This window comes from Diabrotica undecimpunctata, chromosome 7 (genome assembly GCF_040954645.1).
Source record: "Diabrotica undecimpunctata isolate CICGRU chromosome 7, icDiaUnde3, whole genome shotgun sequence".
NCBI classification, from domain to species: Eukaryota; Metazoa; Arthropoda; class Insecta; order Coleoptera; family Chrysomelidae; genus Diabrotica; species Diabrotica undecimpunctata.
Window position 1 is genome coordinate 137,672,661 of NC_092809.1, and position 22,544 is coordinate 137,695,204.

Consider the following 22,544-nt stretch of genomic DNA (forward strand, 5'->3'; position numbering starts at 1 on the left):
TAATTCAACAGTTAACGTATTGTATAAACAACTGCTTCAGTAAATTAAAGCCGCAGTATAAAAAATGCTAGATTAAGTATTTTTGGATCCCTGTATACTTAGATCAAGAATCGGAATGCGTTTCTACAACAGGCAGCGTCATCAAAGCTTCAAAAAACAAAAAAAAAAATGAATAAAGATGTGAACATCATGACGTAAGGAAGGAAATTCACAAGTACGCATTTGATTCTTTCATACATCACGGAAATTATCATCCATTATTGTTGTACGTTGACGAAGCGTAGTTGGACACTATCGTTGAGACACTTTTGTTTGGTTTGCTGTTTTAACCAGTTCTGATAAAGAATACATTTTTCTAATCTTTGCATCTAAGATTAATCGAATTGCTACACCTTTTAATTGGTAGTTACTCTGCTTGCCATTTGAGGTACTAAATCTAATATTAAAACATCATGTTTTGGCATTTTTTAAGAACTTATTTTAAGTACCATTTCTGACAGTACTACTTGAAATATCTTCCTCTTATGTGGTGCTTATGATATTCAACCTAACTAGGTATAAAATACGAAGTTTAACATTAATAAAAAAAATGTATAATATATATATGGTGGGGGAAGGGTTTGTGAGTAAGAAATAGTTGATAAGTAATTGTTAAACAACTAAAAAATGGCAATGACAGTACTACTTTAAGCAAATATTATATCACACATTAGAGAAAGGAAAATACATAACAAGAACGGATTTTTTTATTATATTATATAGAGTAATCAAACATTGAGTCGTTTAATGCAGCGAAATGTAAAAATGTAAAAAACGCCAACACGATTTAAGGTGTTTTACGCATGTTAATTCAAAATGTCGAGGGAAGTGCGCGCTGATTGCTCTTGTTGATGTTTGGCGTATGAATTTTTGAATTATTTGTTAACTCAAATGTCAATTTTCTGGCCTTTTAACTTCATGGTATTGGTTAGAATTTATTTAAATATGAATTGTTTATTTATTTATTATATTGTCATATTTTAAATATAACGTCTGATTTCATATACAATTTCTCTACAAGATATCGTTCAATCACAAATTAGTCCATTAATTTGTAATCTCACATTAATCTTAATTTCCTGAATTTGTATAGTTTCACCGTGTATAATTGTGAAACATGAAACTATGATTGCCTAATATTTATTGAGGAAATGCCTGTATTCAAATTATATTTGCTGGCTTTCAAAAGTCAATAGGTTTTTGTTCTATGCAGGGGACAATACACTTATTTGATGAATCGTAGCATGTTAGTGAGATTATAAATATAGCTTTGGGACTAGTTTGGAACGCAGTCTATTATAAATTTTTACCTCAACAACAACCATAGTGTAATAATTCAGTAGCTGTCAATAAAACTATATTTTACTCCACGATTTAAACATTTTATTTTATCATCATCGACCGAGAAGAAGCGTACACGGGGAATTAGAAACAATTTACTTATAATTACGTTCGAATTTGTCCAATATTTTAAAAAAATAATTTCCCACTTGTCTCTTAAAATCCTATAGACACGTAATAAGAAAAAGCATCCTAAGAGAATTTTGAGAAGAAAATGATATCCTTTCTTTTATTCTCCAACATTTGACCGAGTACCTTCCACTATCATTTATAGTGGAGAGTTCATATCATTATTATATATATATATATATATATATATATATATATATATATATATATATATATATATATATATATATATATATATATATATATATATATTCCACTCCTAGCGTAGCCGAATAAATGAGGGAGCTTTAGCGAGAGTCGTCTGTTGCATTCAATGCGATTTGACACTAGCTTATAGTTCCACGTGCATTTGGTATAAATAATATTTTATTCTTGTTGTTTATAGCGTGCATTAAATTCCGACACTGTGAGATCAGAAGAAAAAATACAAACTAGTCACAAGTATTTGTGCTCATTCTGAAATAGCTCCAAAACCTTTATTCTCTCATAGTTAGCGGTACAAATGGTGATACTCTACCTATGTACTACTGTCCTGATTGATATTGTGTAACATCGTTTTCTTTGAATTTTTAAAGTACTATTCTTAAGTAAGTATGCATTAACAGGGTTGAAACGGAACACCAAAATCTCAACTGCCTATTTGTCTATAATCGTTAGTAGTATAAATATACTCGTCGTATCGCATCGCTCTGGTGAATGTAAAATTAATCTTTGTTATCGTGGGAAAAAGCATTCTTTGATTTACTGCCAGGTAGGACAGGTGAACAAGCGTGACAATTAAGGCAGGTGAACAGGTGGGTAAGTGTGACAGATCGCATCTGCCAATTCCTCTTTTTTTCGTTTGTCGATTTGACGTTCAAACGTCATCCATCAAACGAACTTTCAAACGTTATATGTCAACTGTCAAGTAATTCTTTCTCCATGTTCAAACCAGCTAAAGACTAAACGTCCGAACGTCCTTCCAGAAAAAGATGAAAGATCTATGAACGAAAATGGATATGGGTCCCAAACACAACTATGGGCTATATTGCCTGTTTAAAAAACATCTAACTCAGATCTAGCTAGGCTTTAGTATATGGGTTGTGCACATAGTGTCTTTTTGATGTGCGTATCCGTGACGAATGTTGGAGATCATCATGACAATCTTTATCTTATCTGCAGCAGCGCGGAAAAGCTGCACAGATGTGTTGAACCAGGTTCTGAGGTTCTTTAACCAGGATGATATTGTTCTTCTTGGACCTCGTTTTCCAAATCTTTGCAGGATGGCTTGTAAGAGGACATACTTCCTCTTACAATCAACTTTCGAGGTTTGATGATGGTCAGTACTTCTCTGTTCTTCTTCATTCTTTTGAATACCTCCTCATTTGTGACTCTGGTCAGTTCACGGGGCTATAAGTATCCTCCGATATAGCAACATCTGAAATGTTTGCAATATGCTGCGCATATCTTCGTTCAAGGTCCACGATTCAACACCATAAAAAAGGACAAACAAGACGTCAATTATTACAAAGAGCCCTTTACTCAAAATTCAATAGTACTCAGTGTCTCAATATTTAAAAGACTACCCAACGATACAGCAATCAACGATATATTACCCTTCAATCTTGTTCGACTTAGTAATAGGTTTTATAAGGTAGCTAACTTGAACCAGATACTGGTAAATTATTCTTAGGAACATGGAATGAACTAGAATGAACCTTTCATGACTTACCTATATGAAAAAACACGGAACAAACTACCTGAAGTAAATTATTCAGCATTTAAACATGTTTAAAATTCATACGTAATGTGAATAGTGAAAAAGAGAAAACTTTAAGGGGAACCAGACACGCAATGCTACGACGAATAATGGAAGTAAACATAAAGGACAAGTGTAGTAAGAAGGAGAATTTCTTGGTTTAGAAATTTAAAGGTGTTTAATATGGGCTCCACTTAATTATTCAGGGCCACTGTGAATAAAGTTAAATCGCCATAAGGATTTCAAACCTCCGATAGGAGAAGAAACAAGTATAGAAGAAAATTTTAAACGGCGACAATATTAACATTCAAGTCATCTGAACCAGAATAGAGTTAGGAATTTTCTATGTATATATTGTTTCTCCCAAAAAACTTCTATTAGTGAGTAGAAAACATTTTATTTTCTCCCCATAAATTACTTCGGAGATTTGTCTAATGTAGTTTCTAGTTAGCTCTCCCACCGCTAAGTTCCACTTCCATCTAGGCGCGCTGGAAGAGATGGAAGACAGGCATTCGTATAAAACATAGTAAGTTTCGCCAGAGTGATCTGGTGAGAACTCCACCGGGCGTTTGGGTATTGATCAAAGGCCAACTGTCCAGAGTTCTATCAGAGTGTTGATCTGGGAACAATTCCACTTGCTCTAAGGCGTTGACCGAAGGCCAACCGCTTCTACTAGAGGGTTGATCTAGTGGCAGCTTCGAACGAGCCTTAAAATGTTGATCTGAGACGTACCCGTTCCGTGACTAAGTGTTGATTAGTCGCTCGCTCTTTGCCAGATCTAGTGTTGATGGATCCGTCCACTTCTAACCCAGATCATCCCTTCTCTTTAGCGTGTGTGTGTGTCTGTGTACTAACACATCGTATTTTCGTTTCGACTTTTGTGACATTAAATGTATTTAATTTTCACAGGTGTTAAACAGTGGGTCATAGAGCCATCGATGCCGTCGTCGCTAAGATTGACATTTAAATTTTATTGTACATATTATCTAGGATATAATCTTATTTTGATATTTATTGCGAATATATTTTTAATTTACTTAAATATGTGTTTAACTGAGTCTGCTGTCACAAAGAGCTACCCGTCACAAATTGGCGCCCGAGCAGAAGTAAAGCGTCACAAGTTATTAGAATACTAGTCATCGGATGGACAAACCAATCGCAAAAAAGTTATGTTTAGTTCGAAAAAACGATCACATTGCGGTAATTCCACCTATTTTAATACTATGACACAAAAGTTTAAACTTTCTTGAGTCTCGCAAAAATAGATATAACTCTTACAGCCCTATTGTTGGTACACTTTTTTTCGGTGAATATATATTTCTTTATAAACGATGCTTAGGCTCGTTTGAACGCCACAAATTTCATGACATTTGTAGTTACTCACTTACCAACGGCATCAGTACATACAAAAAAGCTTTCCAGATTGCTTATTCGATCGATTTGACCAGCATGCGTAAATGCACCTTAAAAATATGTATAACAATGATTGTAAATATGGAACATCCACATTAAGTGACTCAAGGTTTGCTTCTTTCATAATTCCTAACTACCTACTTCATTTATATATATTACATATTCAAATATTGTCGATAAGTCAATAAATACAAACAATAATACTCGGAGTCGTATAAAAAAACTGACAACGGTCCACTCAATTTTCAATGGTTGAAAACTAGGTTTGGACAGAATTGTTTTCAGTTCTTGAGGTATCAAATAGAAATTCTACTACATAATAAGACCTAAATCGGTGCGAAGTACGTTTTTTCGGAGATTTATTAGTGCTGGATACACATTAGACGGCTCGATGACTCAGTGGCACAGTTTGAAAAATGTAGTTTAACTCGTTGATGGTTCGGATAACACTCTAGCCAGAGAAATATTTTAAACGCCATTTGTTGTAGAATTTCTATATTTTTTTCTTCGCAAATTAAGGCCAGATTCGGAACCTTAATTTTAACACGGTAAGTGAGTCAATTGACAATATTTTTGTGTAAATATGATAAAATTTGCAACATGACAATTTTATCGATAAACAATTTTAATTTGATGTTATGTTTTTATTTTACAACAGATTATACGAGTTAGATACCATAAATTATCAGTCTAAGTGTACTCTAATTTGTATTGTATTGAAATAGAATACCCCATGGAAGCACTTCTTGCATTAAGGCTCAATTTGTTGTATTATTTACTAGCCAAACATTCAAAGTTTATAGGTTCAAGTAATCAAAAATGAGCATGTTGTGTTTAGTTAAATTTTTAACAAAAAGAAGTGCATGATAAACTATAAATAAACGTTTTCAAGGCTTTTATGGTGAAATGTATTATTTACTAGTTAATATAGATATATTCTGTTAGTAAGTACGGGAATTAATTTTCTCTTTGCATACTATTATTTATTCATATCTGCAGTCTTGTATCCGGACATGCTGGTTTCTGCACGAACAGCAAAAAAGAGTTCATTTTTTTTTTCAATTCGTATTCGATTCAATCCAAAACTAAGCAAAATGTTTGAAAATATTTAAAATATTGAAGAAATAAGAAGTATGTTGCACCTTATACCAAAGATATTGGAAATGATCTCCCACATTGTTTAAACAAATATTTGTAGAATCTTCCACCATTATGTGAAAATATACATTTAGTAAGTTGGCTAGAAAAATTAGAAACTAAATTAGAGTAGAGGGTGATAGAGGTAGAGGCAATAAGAAGAAAGTAAAAAAGGTGTAATGAAGGAGAACAGAGTGTATAAATATGTCATTGACTTGCAAATTTCTCTCCAAAATAATACACCGGAAATCGACGATTAAGATCTAGAACGCCATCATTAGACCAGTAGTAGAAAGTACAAAGTTAGGAGTTTTTAAAAGAAAATTATTACATATTCAATTTTCTCGATCAGCTAAAATAGAATCAATCCTGATACACCCAATGAACCACTTTCTCAGAATTGAGAACAAAGACAAAAAATGAACGACAGAAAACCAAAAGGAGGACACAGAAAATAGTAGAGGCAAGTAAAGTGGTAGCGGACGCGCAAACTCTGGAGACATGTATTAGACCAAAGTCCAATTTAGTCGAAGCGCCATTGGAAGAAAATGAAGAATTAAGTTGGCTAAAGCGTTTTCTTTTCGTTCTCCAATGTAGATATAAAATATGAAATCAATTTTCTTAGGAGCTGAATGTTTCCATATTATGATCCTTTATCTAGAAGAGAAGAAAAGTCAAGATCCAGAAAGGGTGAGCGAGCTAGTGATAGTAATGATCTAAAAGAGAAATAACGAAATAATGGTGAGCAGGTTAGGTTAGTTCCAGAACGATTCTACAAATGTGGATATTTCACAGAACCGAAGAACGATAAAGAGAAAGCTTTTCAAGAACATAATGCAACTTTAAGGTACTAGTTCAGATTAGAAGGATAAAAAATGCATATTTTTTAGCCCGTTTTCTAGAGGGCGCCAAGTTAAAATCTTAAAAAAAGGTGTTAGATGGCGGACACTAATTCTCAGGATTGGTACATTTTAAACAAAAAATTCCAACGGGATTACTTAAAGAAAGCGCCCCTGCAAGACAATCAACTCCTTTTAATCGAAAATTAAAACCAAAAAACAAAATGGCGGACATTTGAAGATAAAGTTGAAAAAATTCGATTTTTTTACCAATATTTGTATGTCACAAATAATGTTTCGATTTTTTTTTTCTAAAAAGTGGTTAATTGTCTTGTAAGGGCGCTTTCTTTAAGTAATCCCGTTGGAATTTTTTGTTTCGGATGTGTCAATCCTGAGAATTAGTGTCGGCCATCGTGTGACACCTTGTTTTGAGACGTTAACTGAGGCGCCCTCTAGCGCCAACTTTTTAATTCATGGGAACTGAATTTTTTTTGTTTAATTCAAAGAAAAAATAACATTTAAAAATCATATTTGAGTCTAATATTTCATGGTCGTATCTAATTAAGGAGCTGAGAATATATTTTTTTGAAATATGCATTTTTTAATTTTCTAGTAAGTACTTCGACCTTAAGCACATACAGCTCTTACATACAAATCGTATTAACAAAGTCTTAGATACTTGGTACACCACACTATCTTTAATTATTGAAACTTCCACCGTATACACCGGGCATAAGTCAAACTGATTTTTATTAATTTCTAATTAAAAACATTACATATCCGTCATTTTCAGGACGATAGTGAGTGGCGAGTAGCAACTACCATTAAAGGAATATTTTGAAACTCAATCGTAAATATTCAATATATAAAAGCCGATAATTTCTGGCACTTACCTCGTATAATTACAAAAAATTTCACTATATAAAAACGTCACAGTTTTTCGCATAACATCAACTTTTAACATGAAGATTTTGTGTTTAAAACTTCTTCCAAAAAGGTTTAACTCCCAAAATAAAATTCTAACATTATCGATGAGACTAAAAAAAAATGTCTCACGGCATAGGGTTTGTACATCGGGTACTGTACAGGATGTTCCATTAGTATATGTCATTAATTTCATCACGGAATCACTGAACATGAACAAAAACTAAAGCACTTGAGAGATAAATGTGTCTTTTAATCTTCCTGTAAGCCAATGGTTCTAGCTAAGGAGCCAACGTTGTATTGCGACCTGTCAAAGGCTTCTTCTTTACCTACCTATACCCGTTGCTCTTCTCTGTACTTTCTATTGGTATAAAAAATTAGATTATCCAGAACAAAAATATTTACACCCTGCAGCTGATAACTAGACTTACTTTATCTAAGTGTTGTTGGTTACAAAGTTTAAACCAATATAAAATAAATCTTTTTATTTTTTATCAATGATTTGGGAGTTCATTTGTTGACAAATACTATTGAGACACCCTGTATAATATAAATAAAAATAATATAAATTAAAAGACGCCGAATTCTGGGCCAAACCTGATTTCTTTATTAAAAAGTGTAAGGCCCCCTACTTTCACATTTTTATTGGAATTGCCATTTTTATGTAACATATTTTTCAAAAACACAGATTTTTTAAAATCAGTTTGATAGATCTTTGTATTCTTATGACCGTGCAGACATATTAACAAAAATAATGCGACAGAACGAATGAACTATTATGGTATATTCTCACTATCGGACTGCTCTCGATACGTTTCCGAAGCGCTAAAATACTGTTACACAAACTGTTGACAGCAATAATGAAACTTGTCACATTAAAGTTTTCGCTCCAATTCAGTTTCGATACGTTTCAAACAATATTGTACCGTAGATAGGTCGGATTTGTATCGGAAGTGTGAGTTTATTTGACTGGTTACACAACATGTTTATCACTGACGAACTTACTGAGTTAATTTATTGAATAATTATATGATAATTAACAACTTTTAAGTGAACTTGACCTAGGATTTATACATTGATTAAATATTGGTACAGTGGGCAGTACTATAGTATGTGTTTTAAATAGTATTTTCAAAATTGAATAGAGTAATTTTATTATTTATGTATTATTTTTTATCTTACGATTTTTTTACAATCGTCGATTTACAAATTCATTTATTTATTTTAATAATTTTTTGTATATTCGAAAGTATATTAAACCGCTGTTAGTTAATATCCGTGTTATAGATTTTAATAAAATTGAACTAGTTTACATGTATAACGGACTTCCTCATCGCGTAAATGGACTATGCCAACTATTTCGTGGCGCAACTTTCGTGACGCTTGCCTCAGCATTTTGCTATAGAGAAAAAGTAATACAACGCCAGCATAGAAGCTTCTTTTCAATAATATATTTAATTTGCCGTATATATTAAAATAGGAATGAAGTTGGATAAAAAAATGATGTTTTAATCTAAATAAATCTAAAAAATCTAAATAAATCAATTTATAACTCGAGATTTTGCTTTAAAAATTTTGAATACATTATTTAATATCACATAAAATTTGAATTTAATAAAAATTAAATGTGATGTATAATAGAATAAGATTTCTCACCGACTAATAGTAAAAATTGGAGCGATACCAGAGCGTAAATATGAACACGACTTTATATCGCACCAATATTGAACTGAGAAAGAGGCCATACTGTAGTTAGATCCTAATAATGACATAATTGAAAGAAACTAGGAATTTTTCACCTTTGGTATATGTGTCGACTCCCAAAATAACTGTTCACAAGGAATTACGAGGGGCATGCCAAACTAATGCTGTTAGAATCTTGGAACATCTCTTGAACAAGTCACTATGCCATTTTTGTGAAACATAATGTGTGATAGTTGAAAATTTCAGTGGGTAGAGGACGAATATCAGGATCTATACTATCTAATTTGGAAATTTCGCTAGATTTATTGAACGTTTAACAGAACAAACAAAATATTCGCCAATGTTAATGAAGCATTTCTAACCAAATCACATTAAAACATAAATAAATAGGAGCGATATCAGAACGTACATGTGAACACGGTATTATATATAATAGGTATCGAACTTAGGATGGAACGATAGTGTAGGTAGACCCTAATAACTATGTTATTAAAACAAACTCAGGAATTTTTCTACCTTGATATAAAACTGGCTTAATGTCTTGAACCTTTAGTAACATAACAGACACTATTTGATATTTCAAAGAACAAACGAAAAATTTCTCGAAGACATGATGTATAAAAGTTTTAACCCATTTTGTGCACATTTATTACACTTAAGATTAAATTTTTTGACATTATACAGATAATGTTATATGTCCAAAACCACACGAGTATGCTAAATGGTTTGTTTGTTTTTCCTGGCTCGTAAGAAACACTTTTATGAGGTATAAACAAAAAAAGTGAATGTATTTTATAAATTTATTTAAAATAACCGAGTATAAATCCCCATAAAAACATTTTTATGAAGTATTTGTTTACTTCTGTGAAGTTTATAAAAAACGTCCAAGTCCGTAAAAAACTCGTAAAGTACGGAATAACGTGTGTCTCATAAGAATTATAGATCCGCTCTTACCAGTTTTACTCTTTTTCCTTAACTTTTCCGGGGATATTATCGCTTCTAAGGTGTTTTATATCCATATCTTTCTTGGATGCTTGTAATATTCACTTTATAGTTCTCTCTGGAATCTGCGATCATATTAGTTCATTTGTTCCTGTCTCATATTTTCGACTATTATTTTTGACTCTGTCTGTACCTAATGATCTCGTTACTTCTGTTCCACCATACTTTTTCTGATATTTTCTATACAGTTTCCATCTTAACAGCCTCTACTTCAGATTTATATTTTTTTTCGCGTCGATAATAGTACGATTTAACTTAACTAGGTACTTTAAATCTGTGTTAAAGAAACTAACTATTAACGTGAATAAAAATGGGAAATCCTGAATTTTCATTATTTTCTAACAATAAATTATTAAAGTCACCTTAACATAAAATGCATGAATGATAACAACTAAAACTTATGCTACTTTGACAGTTTGCTGATCACTCTGATAAGAGCACCATTTTCATCCTTCAACCTCTGGTTCTCGGATTTAAGATTTTCCAAATTCTGCAACAAACAAAACAGTTGTGTGTTATTTTCGTCTCATAAATCACAAATTTAGTATGTACTAGCAAATAGGTACACAAAAAGTTTTATAGATGTGCGTAATAAAATTGCTGGAGTGCTGTGATAAATATAGCATACGAGGTTGAACAGATATATCTAAAACAGAGGAAACAAAATATTTAAACGTTTTTATTAAATCTGTTAACTTTTTTCATTCCACAATTCATACATATGGATAAAATATATGATCTTAGAATCTATGCTGTCCTTCCAATGTCTTATATTTAATATGTTTAGGTTTGTGGAAGACGATAATAGAGGGTATTGATGAAAACGATATAACAATTCTTAATATCGCTACGTTGGAAGGCGACCGTCATATCTCAAAAAAAGTGAAAAAGATTTGTTAGAAACAGACTTCAAATATTCTATATTTTTTCTAACGTCATAAAGTTAGTTTGTGCCTATGACCATCAGATGATAGAAGTTTCGTTATTGTTAATCGAAATATTGGTTCAACATTTTTCACAATGTTCTCATATTTGGAGATATGCTATCCTTTCACAAAAACAAAATAAGATAATACAGTATGTCAAGAATAAATAATGCATTATTTTGAGTTGTGTCGGTCTTGTAAAGAAGTTGAGTTTATGTTAAAAATGAGCTGTAGTGTATCTTGGAAAATTATAAGGACTTTTTGAATTTTTGAACCCAACTATCTACAAATTATTTCGACTTATGACGTTCTTAAAAAAAGTAAATCCAGTTGGAATTATTTCACATTATTAAATTGTCTCAAGGATTTAGTGGTAGACTTCCGTCAAAACCAATGAAGAGTGTGTTATGGAAAGTTAAATAATGCATTTTCAAATAAAGACAAGTATTTTTTTTAATTATAATTTACTGTGGAATGACAGTATTTTTTAGTTTTTCCACTAAAGCGTCTTTGTTTTTGTCTTTATGTGACAAATATATATATTTGTAAAAAAACACATAAAACTATTTTAATAAAGAAGTGAATTATCTCTAAATACCGACCACATTTTTCTATGGTCTAAAATAGGCTTAAGGAAGAATGGGATTGACTTTAGCTTTTTAGAGGCTAGTAGTCACCAAAGCCAAATAATTAGGCTGTTCGCAGTTATGGATAAAGTTTTATGGTAGGTATTTTTAAAGTTTATCGATTTTTAAATTGCCATTTCTGAAAATTGCCACATTTTGACATCTGACGGTCTTCTTCCAAGGTAGCGATATGTATTAAGTTTATTCGAGGAAATACTCTAATTAGTGACAGGCTACGGACAAGTTAAAAAAACACAGATAACAGGAACTAGGGTATTTAAAGATGAGGACCAATCGGAATGGCCGTGAATATCGATGCAATTGCATGTTTTCATGCAAGCAATTCGTGATTTAGTGTTGGAATTACTCGAATACCCCTTATTAAAAGTTGTTAATTTTTAAATTTTATTAAAAGGAAGAGATAGAGGCTGTGGAGGCCTACTTTGCAGAGTATGATATTTTTTCAAGTTTTAAGTGGATTTACTATTGTAATAAATGTATCTAATTAAGAAAAGAATAGGCTAAAAATAGTAGGCTAAACATTTTTCAATACATCCTCACATATTCTTTATAATTTTACAAATAGTTAAATACTTTGGAAGAAACTTTTGAGAAGTAACATCTTCTAAATCTCCACCATAAACTAGTCCAGGCGAAATCTGTTTTGAATTGGACGTTTTCCATATGAGTCTATTTTTATGCTGGAATCACTTTAAGATTTGATCTTGTATCAATAATCACGATATGCGCCAGTCGTACAAAACAAAACTTATAGAAGATAAAGGCTTCGTTTTTCAATTTAACCTAATATTTAGCTAGAAATTGAAAATTTAATGTTTACTGTTTAAAAAATAGTTATATTTGGGAAAAAGTGCAAAAGAATTGAGTTTTTCCTTTAAATTTTTTCGACCCATTCCTTTCGTGTGCTAAATTTTGTTAGGATCGATTCAATGGTTTTTGCATAATAATTTTGCACTCCAGGGTCTGCAAAGAAAATTGCATACTTGCTAAATTAGACTGGGCCCAAAATAAGTAATAACTTTACATAGTCGATTTTTTTTACATATAAAGAATGGCTCAAGATTTCAAAGACCCTTTGAAAAAATTGAAATCGGTCAACTAGGCGAGCCTAGGGAATTTTTTAAAGTTATAAACAATTTTTTCAATAAATTATACATTCATTTCCAAATATAAATACTGGAGGAGAGGGTAAATTTATTACCAAACACTCCACATTTAAGAGAGGCGATAAAAGACTTAAGACGTATTTTCCTTCGATTTATTTATAGTGAACTTTAGGGCTGATTCTACGTTGATAATTATCGCAATTCTTATAATACTAAAAAAAGTTTAAGAGTTATACAAATATCATTAGCTTTACAGTGCTAGGAGGCAGTAACAAAGATACAGAGTAATGAGAGAAATAAGACTGTTTACGGTTTAACACAAAACACCGGTTCCCATTAGCGCATTTGTGACTCACGCACTTTTCCAAAACACACCCGGTCCTTACTTGCCGAGAGGCAAATTCGCACTGTCCTTGTCCTAAGTTATATAAAGCGTGGTGGCACACAATAACACGATAGTTTGTTATTTCCTGACCGCGAATATTTAAATAGAAAGTTTTTTATTTCCTGCGTTTGTCGGTCTGTTGTAAATAAAACTATTTAACTTTCGCTTAAACGTTTCGGCAGATTTGAGTCAGAATAGAGACAAATTGGCTTTGATTTTATATGTGTAATAAACATTTTTCAAGGTATTTTTTTATATATTTGATTTTTTTAAACAATTTACAATTCTTTTATTTCCTTTTGCTGCTGTTGTATGTTTTCACACTATTTTATAAGGCAAAAGTATTTTAGAACTCAAAGAGGAACCCTGAGATTAAATTTAATTATTTGATTTAAAGTTGGGGTCTGTAATTAAGATCATTTGAGATAAATTTTGAATGGAATAATCATTAAATGAATTAATTGTTTGTTGTGTCAAATTATTTAAAGTTATAAAAATCAGTAACTGTATTTAACCCATTACTTCCCAAGGAGTCGTTAACGACCCACGAACTAAAAATAAATCTAGTGTGGGCTGGGATTTAAAGATGGCGCCAGGATTGCCCAGACCGCTAAGTAACACAACATTACCTAATTTTCACTTCTTTCTAGCGAGTACCAGTTGTGATTGTAAATAAATAGAGAAAACATGTTTTCGAATTCTTATTGGTAAGTAGCTTTTATTTTATTATTTATGTAGATATTTTTCTAAGTCTTTATTAGGTGTTCTTGTAAATATCTGTTTTGATATTTATTGTTTTACCCATAATATTTAGAAATAATAAGCTACTGTTTTATGATGGGTCGTTAACGATCTCTTGAGCACTTGTAGAACTATTTTACAATTTTGGTATTTTTTAGGCAAAAGCCACTTTCAGTTGCAGAACTGCAGAATATTGACAATGATAATATGACAATGTAAATAATGACAATATTGTCATAAGGCATATATAGCATTCCTCCCGACAACGAAAGCGAAAATACCGACTGTGACTCAGGAGACGAGGAAGATAATGATGTAAGCCATCTAATATCCAACAACTTCGAGCAGAAGGAGGGCCCATGTATAGTAGAGAAAATAAGCGTTTTTGTTTTGATTTTATTGAATATGGAGGTATATATAGAAGGAAGACAAGAAGGTAACTCACTTCAAATTTTAGATGAAAGTAAGGAAAATTATATTCAATAATACACAATCACATACTAAAATAGTACTAATATTAGTACTAATAGTACTAATACTAAAGAAAAAAAAAAGAGAATACCCAAATATTGCATTTTGTAATTGACTTGTGTTACTAATGCTAATGAACTAGCATGCTCTTATGGATATGATTAATTTAATAAATTTAAAAATGTATTTTTATTTGAAAATAAATTATTATACTTTTATAAAATTGTTTATACTTTTAACAAATTCCCTAGGAATTTGAAAAGTAGCCTAGTTGACCGATTTCAATTTTTTTAAATGCGTTTGAAGGCCGGAGTCTTTCTTTATATGCAAAAAAAAATTCGTCTCTTATTCGTGCTTATTTTGAGCCCAGCATAATTTTGAAAATTTGCATTTTTTTGCAGATCCTGGATTGCAAAATTATGCAAGAACTATTAAACCAATAATAACAAAATTTAGCACACGTTTCAGTCCTATTATTAAGTTTTTTAAGTGGAATATGAAGGCCGTAAGTTATGATTAAAGGGTTGAAAAAATTTAAAGGAAAAGCTCCACTTTTTGCTCTTTTTTACCCCAATTATTGCTATTTTTAAAACTGAATACTGAAAACGTAACACTGAAAAACGAGACTTTTGCCTTTTATCATTTTTTTGTACCAGCAATGTTTCTCGAGTTATAGGCGAAAATATGGATTTTGTTGAATAAAAAATTAAGCACAAGGTTTGCAACTGGCGTATATCGTAATTATTGACTACATCCTGAAGTGATTCCTGCAAAAAAATAGACTCCTATGGAAAATGTCCATTATGATCTGCTTTTCGATAGATCCCGCCTGGACTAAAATACGTGCAGTAGCTAATGCTTAAATTGCAGCCAAATTTATTACAATATTATACAAATAGTATCTCTCATTTACACTACAGTTACAAATTCTCACAGCAAAATATAGTAAAAAAGTTAATTATATTAACTAAAACTAATTACTTACACAAAAACATTAATAAGAGACAAACATTTAAAACTATACAGTAAGCTTAAAATTGATCACAATTAATGAATGAGATACAATATTTACGTTATGATAATTTATTGATGAAGTTTATTATCTATTAATTGACTACATATACATAATAATACAAATTTACAGAACAAAAATTGACACTATAAACCGGCCAGCAACGGAAACGGAACGCACCGCTACAGCTAACGCGTATTTACCGAAAAAATCACGTCAGCTTAGTTAGTAGATTTACATATTTCATGGGAGAACGATACAAAAATGATTATTGTCAGTTTGTGTGACAAAGAGGAACAACAAAATAAACTTCCAAAAAGGAGGCGAAATAAATAGGTGCATAGAATCTGTAAAAAGCGAAACACGGAAAGTAAACTTGTTACTTTATCTTTACTTGCTAAATATTGTTAAATATTTCGTTTGGAGTTAAGATTAGGAATATTTGGCTTTGTACATTTTAAAAATTCCGAATGTAACAAGGCTAAAATATTAACTCATCATTCAAAATATTCGATGCTTAGTAGAATAGGTACTCGTTTTTTGTCCTTTCGGCAATAATGTATTTTACAAAGTGATGTTTCACAATCGCCACTAGCTCTTTTTTATTATTTTATCTTTGAACATTATCTTCAATGGTATGGAACAATGTTCAAAATAATCACGGAATCTGTTGCAATTAGTTACAAACAGGATGGAACCCATTTAGGGAGGCAATGAAGCACTAAAAAGCACTAAACTTACCAATTTTCCTCAGCAAGATAAATTGCTATGCAACTTTTTGCATTTGATTTTCGAATGACCTCAGAATACCTTAAGAGATTAAAAGGTCGTGGCATATTATCATGCACGTTGCGTTTCCAGCACAGCGTTTAGTTCCCGAAAAACATAATTTAAATGGTTTTAAATATGAACAACTCACACTGTCCGGAACGTATGGTATCAGACACCTAACGTTTCCGTTCAGTATATTCGAAAACAATATTTTACTGATGACGACGGCTACGTAACGAGTTTCGAGGCTATTTTGTCATTTATGTATGTGTTTTTATTGCTTTGTGACAATTAATCACGGAAGTGATAAACAATTAGGGCTTTTGTACGGAAGTGATACCTCTTCTTTTTAAAAATACTTTTTGGTCTGATATGTATGGCTTCGTTAAATGTAGTATTTTGTTTTTTAACTGAAGGTGTAATTAAATTTAAAATATTTTCAAACTGAATCCTATTCATTCTAAAATATCCATAATATTTTTCATCGTCATCAATTAATTCTTTGTATAAATTCCAGTATTCACCTTCCTTCTTACTTTCTCTTAGCATTGGATGTACTTCAAACCTTCTTTTTACTACAGTTTTTCTTGCTAAGTAGAAGAGCAATTGCACATAATTTTTGTCGAGAAAAGCGAGATCATATCTTCACCGAACCAAACTGAAACGTTCTATGTATAAAATGTGAACGCGCAGTCTGATTGCTGGAGTGGAAACGCTACGTGCCGGAAACTATACGTGCACGATAATATGCCACGACCTTAAAGATTAAAAAAAAACTACGTTTTTAAAACTGACGAACAGTTATCTCTGGATCTAGTCGGTCGATTATAACAAACCTTGATGCATTTTGTTTTTTTTTTGTTTTCTCTATGATAGTTTACCACAATTTGACAAAAAAAAATAATAAAATTTTTGTGACTGAAGAAAGTCGAAAAAAAGATCACTTTTTAAACAGTTTTTCAAATGTCCGCCATTTTGTTATTTTTAAAGAATTTTCAATTTTACTGGTAAACGATCACGTAAGGGTACTTCTTTTTTAAAACCCTACTTGAATTTAATATTTCAGATTTGCCGTTCCAGAGATTAATTGTCCGCCATGGAGCAGTAATTTTTGAACGAAAAATTTTTGGCGACATCTTTAAAATACATGAACAATAGAAAAAAAAAGCAAAAGAAATATTTTTATCGAAATCATCAAGGTTATTTTGAACAGATTTTTTTGAACAGAACGAATTTTTTTCTTTTGAAATATTACCGAAAACCCCACAGCGGAGCAATCAATGAGATTGGAAATTAAATGTAAGAGCGTCTTTATTTATTTCTTTTCGTTCCTTTGATTTTTTCTGTTTTGGACAAAGGCATGTAGCTATAGCAGTTTAATCATTATATTGACTTTGACCCGTACCGACTTTTTAAAAAACCCGATATTTTAAAATTTTTCTATTGAAAATTAGGGTACTTTTTCGATATTAAATCAAAATAAGGGGAAAAATAAAAACTTTAAATAAAAAAAATTACAGTGTGTTTGGGACATAAAAAGGTAAATTTTCATCAAATTTCGTAAATTTTTTTTTGTGGAAAATAAAAAACCAAAAACTCGGTTATCTGAATTTTCAGATAAATTTAAGTTGTAGTTATTTTTTATTAAAATAAATGATAATGAAATTATAATAAACCGTTTTTTATCCCTTAATTTTTGTTCCTTTCAGAATGGGTTCCATCCTGTTACTATTTTGTTTTACTTTTTACCATTTTCAAAAGCTTCGGCACTGTTCTAAAAATGATATTGTTCAGGGAATTCCAGGCTTTTGAACAACTAATTGACAGCAAATTTACAAAAAATAATACTAACTTTCCTTCTCGTGATTGGTTATGGTATGGTGTGAATTGCATGTTATCGTATATCAATAGTATATGTAAATGATATGATGGTAGATATTACTTTGTTAATAATGATGAAAGTCAAATACGAAAATCTATAAATAAATACTTGTCAAACAACAAAGCTTTATAGCCAGAACGAACAAGGTGAGTATAAAAAAATGCACACGAATCCATAATATATTTAGTGCTATAGGCAAAGCTGTTAACGTCAAAATACATACAACGACAGAATGTCACTAATAACGAAACTAAAAGAAAAAACAATAAAATAAAAAACTGAAAACGGAAAAACACAGCAGCAACAAAACGTGTCTTGTATTTTTGGTTGTTTTTACCTATTACATTGCAGAGTTGGTAAGTTTATTGATGACGCGTGTAAGTGATCTGTTGTCGGCCTTTAGGCGTTCGTTCTCAGCTTTCAACTTTTGTAATTGCTAAAAACATACAATATCATCAATGTTCCGCACTACATGCCGATGCGCCGAAGTTGAATAGGTTTCTCACACATTTATGGAATGATTGCTTCTTTGTATATACCGTTCCTTAATTGATATTCAAAGATGAAAATCTTAGCAATATTCTTGTATTTTAAATTATATATTTAAACCTGTTTTGTGACAAATTTAAAATTTTCTTATAAAATCATACCACTTTAGTTAAAAAAATTATCGTTTACTCCACAATATTAAAAAACAAATGGCAACGGGCATTCCTATAACGTGAATATATTGAGAAAACTGCGCACTCAATGAATAACCCAAACTAATGGAAAATGCGAAAGTTGTGTATAGTAGGCAGAAACTTTGCACTTTAGCACCTGTTTTATTTTCTAATGGGCCTTGTCTAATCAACAAGACCAATCCCCAGGTTGAACAGCGTGGAGTCTGTTCTACCAGCTACAACATCCTTCTAAGTGCGTAAGTCGTCGACAAACAATTCAGACTTCCAACATTGAAAGATTATGTTGGATTCTCACGTTCGTTCGTCCAAAGATCTGGTCTACGAACAATGATCGACTCGTAATCCGTAAATTATCTTACCGTAAACCGATAATCTCAACGGAAATAAGAACTCGGTGCGAAAATTGTACCGAATTATGATTGCCTAGCAAAGTCGCATTGTTTTTGAGCCTTTCGACTCTCGGAACTCCAAGAGATATCATTATTCCGTTTGACTAGAGAGGATACGGCCTTAGAGGCGTTCAGGCTTAATCAACGGATGGTAACTTCGTACCATTACCCACTCGAGTAAGTGCGTTATCCAAATGTCCGAACCTGCGGTTCATCTCGTACTGAACAGGATTATTATCGCAACAAGTCATCTTAACATGTTTCATGACTGTCTAAATCCAACTCACGATACCTGCCTATGCATCCAACTATTGGCGAAATAGAAGGATCAAAAAGCAACAAAAGTAACATCGCTATGACTGCTATAATCCAATTATCCCTGTGTAAGTTGTTTGCCACCTATTGCTGACAACTTTTCAAGCCAAAAGGATCGATACCCCGTGCTTTCGCTGTCCATATACATAATAAATATCAGAATCAAGTAGGCTTTTGCTCTACTTGAGATTTCTGTCCTCGCTGAGCTGAGTTATTCTTTGACAGATATCCGCCCAGCAAATTCCCCGCCTGACAATGTCCATGAATTGAATCAGGCTGGAGAAAAAAAGAAGATACTTGAAATAAAGCACACGAATGCTAGGCAGGTATCCGAAAGTCCAGCATTATAGAAATCACAAAACCGACTAATGACACAACGCAACGAAACGTCAGTTCGTGCCCTTTGCTCCAGAATATCGTGACAGTTGCTGCCTCGTAAGCGAACGATGCACGCATTGCGTCTGACCAAGTACATAATAATATGTAAAGAAACGATGAGAATCGTATACGAGGTGCGTCAAAAAATACGAATTTTGCTTAAGAATAACCTACCTTGAAAATATAGAAAATTATTATTAAAAAAAGTTGATCAGAACTAGAAACAGGTTTAAATATGTAGGTAATTACAAGTATTTACTCCCGAAAAATAATTTTTCCTTTCGAAATATATCTCTAAAATACATTTTTTGGCTTCACAGCTTTGTTAATGCGCCATTTTACTCCTAAGTAAATAAATTTTAAAGTCCTCACTCCGGTAGGATTCGCAACCAATATTCATGCGCGTCAAGAATGAATCACGTCCACTACACCACCAAAGTTTTACAATGACAATCAATAGGGTAGTGGACAGGATCCATTCTTGGCACGTAGGATACTGGGATTTAAATCTTTCTTTGCGTGCCATTTCTGAGACAGAGGTTGGCAATCAGTATGACTATCCTGATCTTAGATGCAGATGCTCTGAAATAAAACTATAGAGAAAACGGAATAGAAGCGATTAGAATGAGATATGATTGAGGGTATCAAAATTCTCAGAAAATGTAGGGCAAAATACATAGTTGGAGAAAATATACGACCAAATAAAGAGATTGGGTACATACCTTGTTCTACTTTAAGTTAGCAATTGCGAGTGCTCAGGTGCCATGTGTTTTCAACTTTTTTGTATGGTGTGGAAGTTTAGACTTTGTCTGAGGCACCAGTAAGAAAACAGCTTTCGAATTGTGGTGCTACCAATATAGTAAATAGATATTGTCAGCAATGAAGCTGTTTTGAAAAGGATGACAACAATAACTACTTTTAACGGTAAAACAAAGGCAATTGTCATACTTCGGTCATATGATGCGAAACGAAAAATATCATATCTTTAACTTATTCTGCACAGCAAAGTTAAAAGAAAAAGGGAACCAGGTAGACAACGTATTTCGTGACTTAAGGACAGTGAACCGGAAGAACTCCGTTGGAATTATTTAGGGAAGCCGTGAATAAGGTTTTGTGGGCTAGAGTGATTGAACACGTCCAATGAGGTGTTTTGCATTGCAAGATGTCAGAAATAATTTTTTTCAACTCATTATTATTATATATTTAATATTAACATATTACATACTACATCATATTATTTAAGAACAACTACCAAGTAATTTTTTAATGATCTTATAATAAAAAACAATATTTACTCGATTTTGGTAACTAATTACGCCTTCCTGAAAAATATTCGGTTTATGAACTTTGTTTTTTAATTTAATTAGAATTTGCTATGATTTTCATTTAATTTTCACACTGACGGCATTTCCTTAAGAAAAACTGGCCCAATTAACTTTTGTGTAAAGTGTAGATGTATCGTGTATGAAATGGATTCATATGGCATTTTTTCAAAATCTACAAGCCGTGGCTTATTATTGCGATTCAATTGCTCAAAAAACAAAAAGACAACTTGCTTTCAACATAGATAGCGTAGATCTATTTGCTCTAATCTTTAGCCTTATATAAGATAGAAAAATGAGAGTGTAGAACAAGAAATGATGTGCAAGAAGAAGTAGAAAGAATACAGATTAGTACATACCTTCAATTCCTCTTCCATTTCACTAAGTTTTCTTTCCATGGCTCTCCTTTCGCGTTTTTCTAGTTCGGATAAGGAATTTTTACTTGTCTGAAACAAATAATTAAATAAATAAAACGATACAACGGAGTATCGAAGAATCCGGTGGGGTATTAAATTCGAAACAACTTGTTTTAACCTTTAGAATACCATAAATTTAGACCTCCGTGGATCCGACGGTAATCAACAATATCATACGTGTATTTTTACAAATTATGTACCTTTTGACTAAAAATTTGTCACAACGCGTATTTATGTTATAAATAGTCTTATATACTAGGTTCAAGAATCTATTCTCTCTATCTGACTTATGTACAAGTTTGGCGACCTCTGATCTATTGATCCAGATTCAACCGTGATCTTCGCTGGCAAGGAGAACGGATCTATCAAGATTCAATATTGCAGAACTTTTCCTTTTAAGATTCTGCCTGGTCCACTATAAATATATTTATTATTATTATTATAGCACTACATCCCTATCGTCCATGATTTGTTTAAGTAGAAAAACACCAGCTGAAAAGAATGAATTGAGGTAGTATAGACGAAACTGTATTATTAGGGTGAAGATGATGGAGAGAAGTTGGATGTCACTGAATATTTTATGTAATTGTATAAAATAATATTTAATGTATATGTAAAAACTATACATATGTAAAAATATAATATATAATAAGCATATAGTAAAAATATAGTATAATAAGTATAAATATATAATGTAAAAAATATGTAATTTTATTAAAATAAACTCAAACAAAACCAAATTTTTGGTCTTAGTCGTAACCCCCATCCAGATGCAGAGCTTCAATTAAATGGGGTCCAAGTTAAAAAAGTTCACGAAATTACATATTTGGGAAC

General features: G+C 31.9%; 1 protein-coding gene across 6 annotated transcripts in view; it reads right to left on the minus strand.

Annotated features, from left to right (window-relative positions):
* Positions 1-1,766: 1,766 nt before the first annotated feature.
* Positions 1,767-22,544, minus strand: part of Mbs (Myosin binding subunit) — a 127,511-nt gene continuing 106,733 nt past the window's right edge. For 4 of the 6 annotated variants that reach the window (XM_072538302.1, XM_072538307.1, XM_072538304.1 and 1 more), the window contains 3 exons: positions 21,654-21,740; positions 18,545-18,643; positions 1,767-10,756 (listed from right to left, as the gene is read on the minus strand). In XM_072538302.1, coding sequence (XP_072394403.1) covers positions 18,548-18,643; positions 21,654-21,740 — 183 coding nt within the window. In that variant the 3' untranslated portion in view covers positions 1,767-10,756; positions 18,545-18,547. The remainder of the gene's footprint in view (positions 10,757-18,544; positions 18,644-21,653; positions 21,741-22,544) is intronic. The other 2 variants (XM_072538303.1, XM_072538305.1) reach the window with 2 other exon arrangements.